The 16,029-nt window shown below is 36.1% G+C and overlaps 1 protein-coding gene across 4 annotated transcripts in view; it reads left to right on the forward strand.

Annotated features, from left to right (window-relative positions):
* TPP2 (tripeptidyl peptidase II) overlaps window positions 1-16,029 on the forward strand; it is a 72,269-nt gene that overhangs the window by 26,704 nt on the left and 29,536 nt on the right. For all 4 annotated transcript variants that reach the window (XM_008582078.1, XM_008582006.1, XM_008582223.1 and 1 more), the window contains exons 8-17: window positions 531-607; window positions 2,438-2,565; window positions 3,040-3,139; window positions 6,549-6,697; window positions 7,430-7,545; window positions 8,088-8,256; window positions 8,971-9,128; window positions 9,817-9,893; window positions 12,512-12,618; window positions 15,396-15,550. In XM_008582078.1, coding sequence (XP_008580300.1) covers window positions 531-607; window positions 2,438-2,565; window positions 3,040-3,139; window positions 6,549-6,697; window positions 7,430-7,545; window positions 8,088-8,256; window positions 8,971-9,128; window positions 9,817-9,893; window positions 12,512-12,618; window positions 15,396-15,550 — 1,236 coding nt within the window. The remainder of the gene's footprint in view (window positions 1-530; window positions 608-2,437; window positions 2,566-3,039; window positions 3,140-6,548; window positions 6,698-7,429; window positions 7,546-8,087; window positions 8,257-8,970; window positions 9,129-9,816; window positions 9,894-12,511; window positions 12,619-15,395; window positions 15,551-16,029) is intronic.

A 16,029-nucleotide genomic window follows, 5' to 3' on the forward strand; every position in this document is an offset into this window, starting at 1 on the left:
TTTGTTTCCAAAGGCAAAAATGCATATTAATTTATTTTAAAATTATTTTTATTAACCTTTATGAAAAAAATTACTTATTTTATATTTCTCATTTCTAATAATTCCCTTAGCAAGCAATTTTGAGATACTTACAAAAGAAGGAAAAAAAGACCTCTTAATGAGCTTGTTTCCTTAGCCTAAGAGGAATTTAAAACCTCAACTTATGTCTTGCACTTCATTTTAACATATGAATTATATTTTACTTTAACATTAGTGATTTTAGAATCTAGTCAGGACCATTACATTCCCTCTACCTCTCTCCCCCTATAATCCCACTCCATTCTGGAAATACTAGTTTTATTTTTTATTGACTACTTACTATACTGTGTGTCTCCTACCTTTCTGTTTTTGTTTATCACCATATGCCTAGAAGTAACTTATAAATTAGAGTAAGATTGGTTAAGAAACTATAGGATTATATGCCTTTATTTTACTGGCTCATCTATTTCTATAAATTACTGCCTAAACTAGACTCTTAATCTTTTTAATAGATGATAGAAGCTATAAGTCATAAGTGTGATCTTGTCAACTACAGCTATGGAGAAGCAACTCACTGGCCAAATTCTGGGTGAGCATTCTTTAATAGTTGTTAGCTGTAGAACCTTAGCTGGTGAAGAGTATTAAATGTGTTTCCTAAATGGATTGAACATCACAGTGGAAAAACAGCTGTCGCATCGGTTCAATGATAACCGTTTGTCTCCTTGACCTCAGGCCCCCATTCCCATGGTCATATCTTTGGTGTCAATGGTGCCAGTCATTGCACAATGCCTGAGATCTCAATTTCATGCATTCCCGTGCTGTCCTCTGTGGCTCTTACTTGGTTAGCACACCCTAATTGTTCTTCTGAGACTGGCAGCCCACAGACTCTTCTGGTATTTTTCACTGTTGGCTCCACTGCATCCCCCCTTCCCTTCCCAGCCAGTTTCCACTCATGCCCTGAATCCTTCCTCAGTTGTGCTTGCCTGAGAGAACCCCGCACTTGCTGAATCCCTGCTGTCCCTTCAGTGCGTCTGCACCTGGTCTGTTGCACTTACTTGTGGTGGTGTGTACTCAGTGTCTCCCCTTCCTCAGCTTGTATGTCTCTCAGTCCATGGCGATTTGTCTCATACCTCCTCCCCTTCTCCCTGGTCATGTCATAAGTGTCTTTCGCTGCCAAATCCAGTGTTGTGGCCTTGGCCTCATGTTAACCTTACCTCTTTTTTCTTCATAATAGACTATTTGAAATTACCCTGTTTAGGGTAATTACCTATTGATCATCTCTCCTCCACTCCACCACCAGGCCATTCAAATACACCTCACATCTGGTTTAAAGCTCTTTATTTAAAGTTCTATCAGCATGGAGACTTTACCAAGCCAGACCCCGTGGTTTGTTGTCGTCAAATAACTTACTTTCTCAGATAAGTGGTATTAGGTTTCTTGAGAGACGTCACTTGGCTACACTTGTAACCTGCACCCTGTCATCCTCAGTCATTTCATTCTTTAATGCAGTCTTGCCCCTTTCCCCCTCACTTCATCATCTTATTTGCCTAAGTATTTCTTTCTCTCCTTCTTTGATATTCATTCTTTTCAAGTCATCTTTCCCTGTTATTCTCTCCTTGCTCAGGTGTTCACACATGACTTTGGAGGGCCCTGTGTCACTGAACCTTTTTATATTTACTCCATTTTCTTCTTCATGGTCTAATTTCGTGTTCTTTGATTAATGTCAGTAAATTTTTCTTAATTGTTGTCAAGCTCTAACTAGAGTTCTTATATTTTAAAATTTTCTAAGTCCTTCCTAATGCCATATCTTCTCTTTTCCTTTGCCACTAAAGACGTTAGTCCTTTTAGTCAAACAATTCCTAGTCATAGATGTATATGTAATCCCCTGAGGATTTTTTTTCTGACTATATTAAGTGGGGGATGGGAATGAAATCACCTGTTGCCTTACTGCCCAGTCACTGCTAATATTTTAGTACTTTGTGATGTATTTTCCCATATAAAGTTTTACAAATGGCATTTTTCCCACATTTAATAATCTGGCCTCATAACTCCTTTCTTACACCAAAACCCACTGAGGGTGTATCGCTTAGAATGGATGTGTCACGTTCCACCAAGGGTGGATGTGCTGAAACATATGTAATATTTTTGAACAAGATTTTGGTACTGTAAGCACTTCGGGAATGGCAGCTGAGCATTTATAGTTTAGGATTGTCCGCTGAGTGATTCTAATGCACACCCCCTTACTTATAGTTGCTGTTTTAATTCTACTACTTGGAATTCATATTTTACCTTGTTTTGTTTTTGTTTTTGGTTTTGGTTTTTATATAAACTGTATTTGTAAATTTTTTCACATTAGAATAGTGTATTTCCTGAGAAATGGGACAGTTTCATATATTCAAAGGCATTCTCTCTTTTTCAGGAGAATTTGTGAAGTCATTAATGAAGCAGTGTGGAAGCATAATATAATTTATGTTTCAAGTGCGGGAAATAACGGTCCATGTCTTTCTACAGTTGGTTGTCCAGGTGGAACTACATCAAGTGTGATAGGTTAGTTTCCTGTTTTAGAAATAGGTTTATTTAAAAACAGTCAAACAAAAAGAACACAGTTAATCAAATGTTAATTGTATCTCCACTGTATGCAGGACACTGTAGACCTTCAGTGTGTCCTCAGAACACTTAAAGTCTAGTAGGAAACCAGCTTATCTAGAACTTATTGTCATTTAAAGTAGCCTGGAATAAATGGTTTAATAGAAGTTCACATGTTCACTTTTAGGTACATTATTTAGTCCACATCATAATTCTGGAAGATAGTTATTTTTATATCCAAAAGCAAAGCATTTAGTATAATATCTGGTAAACAGTAAACTTCACTTGTTTCCTTATTAAATTTTCTTATCTTTTAATTTTACAAGAGAGAGAGCTGATGTAGAGAGATTAAGCAATTTACCAGAGCGAATAGTAGATCTAGAATTAAAATCTACATTTTGTTTCCTTTTGTTAATGATGAAATCCATCCCTCAGGTGTTGGTGCTTATGTTTCTCCTGACATGATGGTTGCTGAGTATTCTCTGAGAGAGAAATTACCTGCAAATCAGTATACGTGGTCTTCTAGAGGCCCTAGGTAGGTGCATATGGGATCGTTACATACATGTGCTTAAACTTTACGTGGTTGGGAGGGATAAAGTTTTAGATAAATTTACCTGTTCTTTCTATTGGCTTTTACTTTTGTCAGCTGTCAGCATTTTTGTTTTAATTAACAGCCCCATCTCTGGCACAGATAATTAAAGAAATAAAACACAGTTATTGAATTGTTAGATCAATGACATAACTATTCTGAGTATAAATTCTTATGCCTATATCCATAATCGTTCATTTATGAGGATCTAAAGAACAAGTAAGGACTTGGTTATCTTTAAAAAGTAATGATGGCCTTATTTTAATGAATTTTGATATTTGAACTTTGTTGAAACAAAAGCCCTACGCTTTTGTAAAGCATCACAGTTAGAGGGCCTGCATACCTTTGTTCATGCTTTTGAAGTTATAACTACTTGGAACAATTTTGGGTGAGATCCATAAGTAAACAAATTCTGATTGACAAATGAAGTTTATCTGTTTTGGTTCCTTGAAAACCTTTATGAACTATATTTGTCTGATTCCAGGAACTGATATTCTCTCTCAAGAGGTTTATTCTAATTTGTGTAAGGCCTCATTATGACATCAGTGGATACAGGTACCTTCTGAAGAATAAAGCCTATTTTAATTCATCCCTTTACCTCTTTGGAGTTAATTTAGAAAAAGAATAGACTTTGAATACAGTTCAGCAAATACCTTAGTGCCTGCCGTGGGCAGGGCATAAATGGACAGGTTGTGATCTGAGTTCACAGTGCCGTTTTAGGATGCCGGGACTGCAGAGGTGGGAGCAATCCCTTGCACCTTTCATGGAGGAGATAGTCTTGAAGTTGGCCTTGAAGGATGGATAGGATATTGAGACACAGAAAAGAAGGGAGTTTGTATGGCAAGAGTAGCATGAACCCAAAGATAAGTAGGTTTTAGTGTAAGGTTTTGGGAGAAATAACTAGTAGTTGGATATGTTTGCAGTGTAAAATAGATAGTAAGGAATATTGGAAGATAAGGTAAAAAAAAATTGATTGGGATTACACCAAAGTGTTAATGTTAAATTTAATTCTCTGAGATACATATATCTTCCTAGTCTTTTCTCGGTAACTTCTTTAGAAAATAAACATATCTACATAATAATCCTGTTCATTCTGTAATAAACTGTTTATTATAAACTTAGTCATTGGGAACAATCAGGTTATGGATCTCCACAGGGTCAGAAAGCTTTGCCTTCTACCATCACCATAGACTATCCTCGTCAACCCAACTAACGTCACTAAATAACAATGACTAGGGATGAGTCAAAAATTAGCAAAGGTTTATGTGTTTTATTTTCAGTTAAAAGTTTTAATTACTAAGCATGTTAAATATCTTCTCAAAGTGATTTTGAAGTTTTAAGTTTTTTCTTATACTCAATGTAAAAATGAAGTATTAGAGAGTGTTAAAGCCAGCCTTTGCCAATCTTATTTGCCATAGAACATTTGAAGAATTATTTTAAGAAAACACCTTGGAGTTCACGAATTATGGGGGAAAGCGTGGATTAAAAAAAAAAAGCAGATATTGGTTCACAAACCAATTCTTCTAAGAACTGAGGGAGTGTTTACTGTATAATAAACATGAAGTGTTATTGAAAATATTTGGATTAATTGTTAGATTTAATTATTAGACCAGGTATAAAATATAGAACATTGGCTAATGATCACATAACGGAGTATGCTCCATAGTACTCTTTGAGAAACTCTGCCTCTTGGTCAGATTGACTGTCAGATGTAGCATCTCCACGACTTCTGGTGTTTGCAAGTGTGGCATATTTCTTTAAGAAAGATTAACAATTAATGTCTACGTAAACAGGTTTTGAATTTTTATTATATAATTTTGAAGAAAAATATCACTAGGTTTTTAATTTTAAGGAAAACACTTATTTACATTTCACGAAACTTCATTTTTAAAATACTGATTTAAACCCCTAGAAAGGCTTTATGATTAGCTGCTTTAACAGGCTAGTGGGAAGTTAATAAACAGTGAGAATTCATGACTCTTCCCAGTTATTTTTTCCAACTATAAAATGTCCAGTGTTCATTGTAAGCATCAGTAGACAATATAGATAGTGCAAACAAGAAAGTAAAAATCACCCTCAGTCTCATCATCTGTGATATGTATTATCTGTGGGTGACAACTTGACGGACACTTTTTTAGTTATTTTCTTATGCATAAATGAGAGATTACACTATTCAGGCACTTTTGTAGCCTACTTTTGTCACTCAGTAATATAGGGTGGATATCTCTTTGTATCAACAAATATTCACCTAATAATATTTGTTTTAAGATAGTCACTACAAGAGGTGCATCCAGCCCATTCATGTGCATTGCTTTCAGCCCTATAAAGATGTAAAACCAAATCACCCCAGTATTCCTAGTCAGGAATAAAATAGCTCACTCTGTTGGGGGAAGAATAGTAGAGGGACAGTCTAGCAGCCTCTTGGGGAATTTATGGCTCCTCTTCCAGGGAGGAGGAAGTAGTGTGCCATGATGTTGTTCCTTTACTTGAGACAGACGACACAGCTTGTGTAGGATGACAGTGTGATTGTCACTCTAAGTGCTCTAACTTATTAGACCCGCTTAGCCAACGCCCTTGTCTGGGCAGTCCTGTTAGACTTGTGCTGTCCAGTATGAGAGCCATCAGTCACATTTGGCTAGTCTGAATTGAGATGTGCTGTAAGTGTAAAATGTACACTGGATTCTGAAAACTTAGTGTAAAAAAGAATGTAAACTAATTCATTTTTATTTTTTTCTCTCCATTACATGTTAAAATGGTAATATTTTGGATGTCTAATTAAATATATTATTAAAATGAATTTCATCAGTCTCTTACTTTTTTTAATGTGGCTTGTAGAAAATTTTAAATTACATGGCCCACATTATATTTCTATAGTACAGTGCTATATTAGAATTTAAACAAAGGGGAAAGCTTCTGCTTAGTATAGATAAGAGGGAAGTACGTTAATTAAGGTCTGAGTCTGAGCTGTGACATTCATTTATTTTCTCTGTGTAAGTATACGTGACACCTTTGGCCTGGATACGTACACACACACACACACACACACACACACAGATTTCTGTCTACTTACAAAGAAAAAAATAAATGCTGCATCATGGGGAAAAAGTTATACTGGGTATTTTTTCCTCGATTCCACGTAATAATACGAGGGTACTTCAGAAAGTTCATGGAATGATTCGTATTATTTATTTTTCCAGAAACTTTTTGAAATACCCTCATATCTTTGTTATTGTTTGTAATGACTGCACATAGTCCATAGTATTGTACTATAATTGATTTGACCAGTAGCTTCTTTAAGAATGTTCACGCATATCCAACTTTCATCATAAGCGAACTTCACTGGCTTTCTGTTTAGTGCTGACGGGGCCCTTGGCGTGAGTATCAGTGCACCGGGAGGAGCCATTGCTTCTGTGCCTAACTGGACGTTGAGGGGGACTCAGCTAATGAATGGGACATCGATGTCTTCTCCAAATGCCTGTGGAGGCATTGCCCTGATACTTTCAGGTAAGAACATTGTTTATTACTCTTATCGCAGACCAATATTTTTATTTTCTGTTGTTCTCATGGTGAGAACATATATTAAAATTGCTAATGTCCTGGGCACAAAGTAAAATTTAAGGTAGAGGTTTATGCAATAGTGATAATTTGAATGTGTGTATATTCACTCAGCATGTATATTTATTGGCTGCCTGCTGTTAATAACTAAGCACTATTTTAGCTCTGAGACTAAAGTAGTGAACAAAACCTCAAAAATATCTGCCCATGTGGATTTCATATTATAGTTAGGAGAGCCATACTTTGAACAAAATAAATAACTGTTTATACATGTTAGAAGGTGATGAATGCTGTGGAGCAAAATAAAGTAGAAAGGGAGGTAGTGGTTGAAAACCACTGCCAGTAACCACATTGTTTGCAGTGTTGCCAGCAGTGTTGTAAAGAAAATGGCATTCAAATGCCTTTACATGTCTGCTTCATACATTTACATTACCTCTGCATAGCCTGCATCAGTGCCACTGCAGAATGGGCACACAGTGATTTGTGTTGAATGAAGTCATTATGTGATGCAAGTAGTTTGAGTGAGACTGTTTAGTTCGCTTAAAAAAATATATTTAAAAATGAATATTGGAACACAAGACATTAAATCCAGAGAGCCTACGTGTCATCATCCTAGTAAGGGGGAAAAAGTTTCATATAGCGAGTTCTCTAACACCACTTTCTTATATTTTTTAATTTTAGGTCTGAAAGCTAATAATGTTGACTACACAGTTCATTCAGTCAGAAGAGCTCTAGAAAATACTGCAGTGAAGGCCGACAATATAGAAGTATTTGCCCAAGGACATGGTATTATTCAGGTATTGTCACTTATGTGAAAAATGAGTTGTAAGTTGTCATTAAGATAGTATTTTAAATATTACTGGATAATATTTCCTATTATAACAGTGATTCAGTATGTCTGAATTCTAGATTATATGGTCATGGTAGAACTGTATGCATAAAGGATAAAAAAAACGGATTTTGTAGTTAAGACAAATTTGCACTAAGAGAAATATAAAAGTTGAAGGCCACGTAGAGGTTGGCAATTCAAAGCAAAGAAGTACAGGGCAGAAACTGGCAAATCATAATAGCATACAGATCAGTTCCTATATCTGGTCTGAGAATAAGTGTGAATAGTGTGGAGAGGACAGTGCGTCCAGTGGTACATTAGACTGGTATATTGTCTAAAAATGTAGAATTGCCCTCTTAGTTGGAGTAACAGATAGTTAGAGAAGGAAATACAGAAGCTGACTTTTTGCTTGTACTTTACTACAACTGAAATCAAAGTGATTGGTAATTTGCAACAAAATTCTTTTTGACCCAACCATTTATATCTTACCATTTATATTCTTTTAATTAGGTTGATAAAGCCTATGACTACCTCGTTCAGAATACATCATTTGCTAATAAATTAGGTTTCACTGTTACTGTTGGAAATAACCGTGGCATCTACCTCCGAGATCCTGTTCAGGTGGCTGCACCTTCAGATCATGGCGTTGGCATCGAACCTGTATTTCCAGAGAACACAGGTACGAAATAGGCTAGCGATAAGCTGAAGTGTTCACATTTGTGGTTTGAATGAATGGTATCATAGTAGAGAAATGCCGTTTGGGCTAGCGTTTTGAAGAGAAAACATGAATTGACAATGTGATTGTTTTAAATCTTATAGACTTAAGGGAAAATATTAGAGCAAAGAGGGGTCCCAGCACAATGGCAGCTCAGTTTGCAACTGGGCTACTGAGGAAAAGAGTAGAATGGGCCTTCAATGACCTACAGTTTTATTAAATTGTGGACAAGAAAAGATGAATTTTTTTTTCTTTCCCACTTTTGCTACTTAAGTATAAGACAGAGCTTTCAGCTAAAGTGTGGGAAGTAGAAGCAGCCAGTGTGACCTGCAGCTGAATTAGGTGTAAACAAAAATAGTCATCACTGTACATTCGGCAGTCTTCATTTCACTCACATGCTGGTCTCTGCATGCAGTGACAAAAAACATGCACTAAAACTCCTCTTTTCAAGATTGTAGCAGTGTTTGGTGAAAATATCAATGGATCACGAATATTCTGTAATGAAAGGAAGATTCTGTGACTTTTTTATATGAGCTGTGTTTTGATGCCCATGTCTAGTGCATTTTACAACTGACCAAACTAAGTTTCTAAATTTTCTTGAGAGAACATAGAACTTTTTAAATGGAAGAAAGAAAAAAAAATACTAATTTTTAAAATTTTTGGTCTTTTTAATGCCAGAAAACTCTGAAAAAATATCTCTTCAGCTTCATTTAGCTCTAACTTCAAATTCATCTTGGGTTCAGTGTCCCAGCCATTTGGAACTCATGAATCAATGTAGACATATCAACATACGTGTGGATCCCAGGGGCTTAAGAGAAGGATTGCATTATACAGAGGTATTGGTGTATCTTCATTTTTAATTTATTTGCTCTTTAAAATGTTGTAAAGTTAAAAGTAAATGATTCTAAGTGTATTTGCAGTGTATTGCTTTCTTTTTAAGAAACAACCAGACATTTCCATTTGCCAGGTTTTATAGCTTTCTCTGGTGTATATATATTTCAGCAGTGAGTTTCTTAAAAATATCATGCTGTGTCCCTGTGTGGAACAGGAAAGGGAAAGAAGCTATATAGCAGAAACTTGTCAATTAGGTCCCCCTCTAATTGGTCATTTGTTTAATTCAGCTAAACCTGGGCTGCACTTGTCTTTTAATACTCAGATGAAGAAAGCATCTGTTAAACAAAAGGTAATTGTAAATAAGCATAGAATAGTATCATAACAGTATCTTTACCTCCAAAGTTGTTTGTAACACTAGTTTGAGCTAATTTTCCATTGAGGGTAATTAAAGTGCATTTATTTTCTACTTGATGTCTCATTTCTCCATTAGTCTGAATTAGTCAAGAGTTGTACATTTATTTGTTTGGTCTGTTTGCTATTAATTACATGACCCAGTGTCAGGAAATTAGTGCTTAGGATCTTTAAATTTTAAGATTAGATTAATTTATTCTGTGAATAAATTAAAACTTTCTCCCCTGCTCTTTTAAAAGCTTATTTGTGAATATTGAAACTTACCATTTTTTCTCCAAGGTATGTGGCTATGACATAGCATCCCCTAATGCAGGTCCTCTGTTCAGAGTTCCAATCACTGCAGTTATAGCAGCAAAGTAAGTAACAGGTTATTCACATCCTACTGTTATATCTCAATTTACAATGGCTATTTTATGGAGTAGTTTGGACTTTTAATAGATTACTAGGCCAAAACCAGGAGGCTAGGATTTAGTCTTAGTCTGCTCCTAGCTAGCATTTTTAGGTGGCATGTAGTCAGCCATGTTATTTATTTCTTGTTAACTGTCAGAGTAATTTGTGACATCTGGTATCTGCCCTGCCCTCCACTGAAACTGCTTCTGCCAGAGCTACTGATGACCTTGGCATTGCCCACTTCAAGGGATATCTTTACCTTCATCTTACCCGATGCCTCTGCAGTTTTGACAATATTACTTTATCCCCTTCTACTGCCACCCTTTTCGTCCCCTCTTGTATCTGGGATTCCTCTCTTGCAGCTCTTCCACTTCCACTTTTCTAGTCATCTACTATTTCCACATTCTTAACTTTCTATCTTGTCCACCCTGGAACGAGGGAACTCAAACCTGATCATATTACTTTCTGCTTAAAATATATCAGTGGTACCTCCAAGGATCAAGTTCAAGCTTCTTAAAGTAGCAGACAATGATCCCTCCAATTATAGCCCCAACCAGTGTTTCCTGTCATTCCGTACACGAGATTACACATTTTAACCTACACTGATTTTGAAATTCTAGCTTTCTTCCATGTTTGTGCATTTACACAGCTGATTCCTTTGCTGCCTTTCGGTTCCTTTCCTCCATGTTTGTGCATTTACACAGCTGATTCCTTTCGTTTGCCTGTCTCTTAATGACCAGGCCCATTCCCAGTCATCTCCAAGAGAAGGGAGGCTCTTCTCTTTCATGGCACTTTTTACATGCCCCTGGACAGACTTTAATATGTTGTACTTTTTATTTAATATACACCGTTCAGCTGTGAGCCCAATGAAGGCACAGGGACTGTCTTATTCTTTCCAATATGGAGCCCTTTGTACATTATGTACAAATAAAACATCCTTAAATAGATGAAGAATGATATTGGGAATATGAGAGTACTGGAAACAAGTAAAAGTTCTAAATTAACAGTTTCTGTTGAGTTAGTTTTTGGGTAAATACTAAATATGCAGCAGGTTTCAGTGGGGAGAAACATAGGATGTGATTGAGGAGACTAAATTTTTTAAAGTGGCATATACATGGAAGATTGCACAGGAGCTAAATTCTCAGCCATATATTTCCTGAAAGTCCAGTAGAAATTTAGACAGGGTAATACATAAGATCTTCAGGAATCAGCTGATACATCATCTCCTTCAGGAAGCTTTCCCCAGGCTCCCTTGGAGTGAACCAAGTGCAGTTGATCCTTGAACAACACAGGTTTGAACTATGCAGGTCCACTTACACACAGATTTTTTCCAATAAATATATTGGAAAAATTTTGGAAATTGTGGCAGTTTGAAAAAACTTGCAGACAATGTATAGCCTAGAAATATCAAAAAATTAAGAAAAAGGTATGTTGTGAATGCATGAAATATACATAGATACTAGTCTGTTTTATCATTTACTACCATAAGATATACATCAGTCTATTTAAAAAGTTAAAAATTATCAAAACTTACCCAAACACAGACCATACATGGTGCCATTTGCAGGCAAGAGAAATGTAAACAAACATTTTCTGTTCTTTAGCTTACTTTAAGAATACAGTATATAATACATATACAAAATATGTATTAATCGACAGTTTATATTATCAATAAGGTTGCTAGTCAACAGTAGGCTATTAGTAGTTAAGTTTTAGTTATAGGTGGATTTTTGACAACACGGGGGACCAGTGCCCCTAACCCCTGCTTTGTTCAAGGGTCAACTGTATTCTTCCTCTATTCTTCCCCTCAGTTCTTGTCTACCTGGAGCATGTTATGTTAAATGTCTCTGATGGTTTTTCTCTCCTCCGTAGATTGTCTAGGGCAAAAGATCGTATTTTATTCATTGTTACATTTCTAGCTCCTAACAACAGTGCCTCAGATATAGTAGGCACTCATTAAATGTTTGTGATACTGACAAGAATTTCTCTCTAGCATATACTCTGTTTCCATAGCAGTTAGTAATAATTTGACCTTTATGTTTCATTGATTTCTTACAAAAAAAGCAGGTTGTCTTTCTTTACTATTTTACGTCATGGGAGGGTTTTCAAGCTACAAGAGGGGCTTGATTTAATACCAGTCTTATAGCTATAAGACAGTGTCAATGACATAAAACATTACCTTTGATTTTAATATTTAGGATTCACTGTAGTCCAGGTTCTGGTAATTGGAGAATTCTGTGAATGTTGTAGAATTTAACAACAATTTAACTTTAACAACAAAAAAGAGTTCTTTTTTTTGTAGTGTGTATTTATCTTACTAATTATAAAATACAAAAGTAGAAAGTACAAAGTGTCATTTGTACTCTGCTATCCAGAGGTTATCTCTGCTAACGTGTCGCCAAAATGGGATAGTATTGAGCGTACTGCGTACGGTTTTGTAAACAGCCTTTAGGTCCCTGTATTTATTTTTAATGCACTATTGTCTTGCATTTTTTTCAATAAAATCCAGAGTACCAGTGGGCTTATTATAAAGCTGTTTTAGTGACAGTATCACATTTAATAATTTATTTTTATTAATTTTCAGAGTCAGTGAATCATCACATTATGATCTAGCCTTTACAGATGTGCATTTTAAACCTGGTCAAATTCGAAGGCATTTTATTGAGGTTCCTGAGGGTGCAACATGGGCTGGTAAGTAAAATTAAAGTCTGTCTTGACCACTTATCTTTATGTACATTCTAGTTCTATAAATATTAGGACTGCAGAAAGTTCATGTATTTGTAGCACATAATTTTCTTATAATACTATATGTATTGGCACTCTAGATTTGCTGTTAGGTTCAAAATGATCTAGTACTATTTTGCATTGGCTCACACATCAAATCATCTAGGCAGTCTTAAAATCTTAATATTCAAGGTTTTAACTTTATTTAGAGTAATTCCTTATTTGTTAATGATTTTAAACATACTACATATCAATTCAAACAATGCAGCAGTTCCTTAAATTTCAAACTGCTAAACTTTTAGAATTTTAGGAAATAGAGCTTCAATCTTTATAGCTCTACAAATAAATTGGAAGTTTATAAAAGATTTTTATTTTAGTGTTTCTATAATGATACAATTGAGAAGTCAATATAGGGGGCGGGGTACATAAGCTACCACAGATCTCATATACTGGTGGAAGGAAACAAATGTAGGCAGTCAAGAAAGTGTCACCCGTTTTAGATTACTAGCCAACATAATTGAATACTTCTTGGGTTTGGGCACTCTGCTAGGCACTTTACACAGATTATCTCATCTAATTTTATCAGAACCCTATTAGGTAGATAAATGTCATTATTAAAAATGGCTTATATTTTACTTAGGAATGCATTTTTGTACTTACATGTAAATGCAGATGTATCTCTTCTGAACTCACTGAAATAAAGAAATTACATGTATGAGACCTAGTTTGGGAAGAGCTGGTTTTCTTTGTTGATTCCCCATACCATTTTCTGGTCATCTGCTCATATGCAGTCCATCTGTCACTTGATATCATAGGAAAGGCAGGGCTTTTCTTATTTTGTATAACTGAGTAAGGGCAAAATAATAAATAGCAAAAGCTGGAAGTTAAAGCAATAAATTGAACGGGGTCCAAGATAGCCTGTTAATATGCATACACGGTAACGGCGAAGCTATTGCAGCATGATAGCCCTCAGAGGGCAATCAGGAGTTGTACTAGATGCATTCATTAAACATCTTTCCATGTACCACCTCTGTGCTGGGCCCTTTTCAAAGGACTACAGTGTTGAGCTACATAGAGAAGGAAAGACCCTGCTTCCAGAGGCCCTTTTGCCTAGGAGGTACCTTAGGAGCATCTAGTCCAGACCCCTTTCTTACTTTGTGGTTAAGAGAACCTGGGTTGGGGTGAAGCAGTATGGAGTAGTGGAAGGGCCAGGCTTTGGAGACCAGCAAGGCTGGGTTGAGATCCAGACTGCCATGCACTAGTCGTTACCTGGGACAGGTTTCTTAATTATCTGAACTTATGTTTCAGTTATAAACACAGTATTTATACTCTATTGTAAGGATTACAGATTTTATAAAGTGCTTGGTAGATAGATTGTCCATGTTGAGATTATATTCATAACACTTGACTGTTCTTCTGTGAGTTAGAGTCAGTTGCTGTGTTGAATAGCTCTGGGGCACCATTCATACAGGGCTCCTTGGAGTTGTATAGCTCAAGGCTCTGGTAAAATGAGCACTAATAAAATAAAAGAATAAAAATATGTGGTTAATTAATATCAAATTAGATATTTGTTTAGTGGTAAATGTCAGTAATTAGAATACCCTAATAATTATGTTTTGTTTAGGTTGGTATTGAAAATAATTTTTTTTTAATAAAAAATTATTGAATGATGTAGAATTGTTACTTCCACCAGAGCATTTAACAGTCTTAGATTAGAAATGTACTACAGATGATCTCTATTTCAAATAATTAGAAATACTGCCAAAACACTAGATTTTGTATTCTTAGCAGCTGATTAGATTCCAAGAGCTCTGTGCCCACTAATGCTTGTGATGAAGGGATTGAGCCTTGCTTCAGCTCTCTTGAATGAGAGTAGGTATTCTTTAGATAAGCTGCTGTTCTTACTTCACAGTGAACTTTGGCTTACCTACAGCTCTGCCTCAGAGTAAAGCTGAGTGCGTGTGGCTCTATTAGGTATGCTTTCTGGAAGCAAACAGGACACAAAGAGACCAAGAGGGAGAGACTAGAAAAAATTATCAATGAAGTTGAGTGGATAGATAATAATGGAATTCAGGCATGATAACAAAGAGAAGTTTCCAAAATTATAACCCTCTTTACATTATCAGGAATTGATTGATTTTCAACTAAAACAAGAGGAGCGGAAGGTTTTTAAAAAGTACCTGGTTAGGATAATTATGTGTGCATCTACAAGGGCACTTCAAAAAGTTCATGGAGGGCCGACCCCGTGGTGCACTCGGGAGAGTGCGGTGCTGGGAGCGCAGCGGCACTCCCGCCACGGGTTCGGATCCTATATAGGCATGGCCAGTGCGCTCACTGGCTGAGCGCGGTGTGGGCGACACCAAGCCAAGGGTTGCGATCCCCTTACCAGTTACAAAAAGGACAAAAAAAAAAAAGTTCATGGAAAGACTCGTATTATCTTTTAATTCTTTATTCCCACGAACTTTTTGAAGTACCATCATATGGACAGCTTGCTGTTTCCTGGTGTTTGCATCATGGTAGTGGTTCTTTTTAATACCAATTTATTTCCCATTAAAAAAATCTTCTAAACTTTTGTTAATATTCTGTTGATTCTTTGTTATTAAGGAAATATGCGGATCGCATTTGAGTATATCATTTTATTCTAGACGTATTATTCCCCAAACAAGTAGTTATTATTAAAGCCACTTCATGTTCATTTTAAGTCTTACCAGTTTAAAACTTTACTTCTTTCCTTCTTATTTTAGAAGTTACAGTATGTTCATGTTCTTCTGAGGTCTCAGCCAAGTTTGTCCTTCATGCAGTACAGCTTGTGAAGCAGAGAGCATATCGAAGTCATGAATTCTATAAGTTTTGTTCCCTTCCAGAAAAAGGAACACTCACTGAAGCTTTTCCTGTCCTAGTAAGTTTAATTTCAGTTTGAAATTCTACAATAATTTATTTTCCTTTTTCCTATGGACTTAGTATTTGAATTTGATTTCATAGTTTGTATTCAGAGCACATTGGGACTCTATGTTTTGTTGTGCCAAGTAAATGAAGTAGGAAGACAGACAGTCTAGGGTACTTGAAACTGTCAGAGGTAAATTTTCATCTCTTTTTAACTCTTGAATAATTTAGTTAAAGAAAAGAGCTAGTCTGGTAGATTCTGATGCCTCATAATTTGGACCCTGATTTAGATTGTTTGCTCATCATACAATAGATTATTTCCTTACTTAAGACTTTTCCACATGTCACTGAAGTTGTTGTATTATTGTCCTGTTAAGAATCTATGGGGTTGGGCCAGCCCAGTGGCGCACTGCTACAGTGCACCGCTTGGGAGTGCGGCGGCGCTCCCGCCGAGGGTTCGGATCCCACATACAGACCAGCCGCTCACTGGCTGAG

Source organism: Galeopterus variegatus, unplaced genomic scaffold, assembly GCF_000696425.1.
Source record: "Galeopterus variegatus unplaced genomic scaffold, G_variegatus-3.0.2 Scaffold8, whole genome shotgun sequence".
In the NCBI taxonomy this organism is placed as follows: domain Eukaryota; kingdom Metazoa; phylum Chordata; class Mammalia; order Dermoptera; family Cynocephalidae; genus Galeopterus; species Galeopterus variegatus.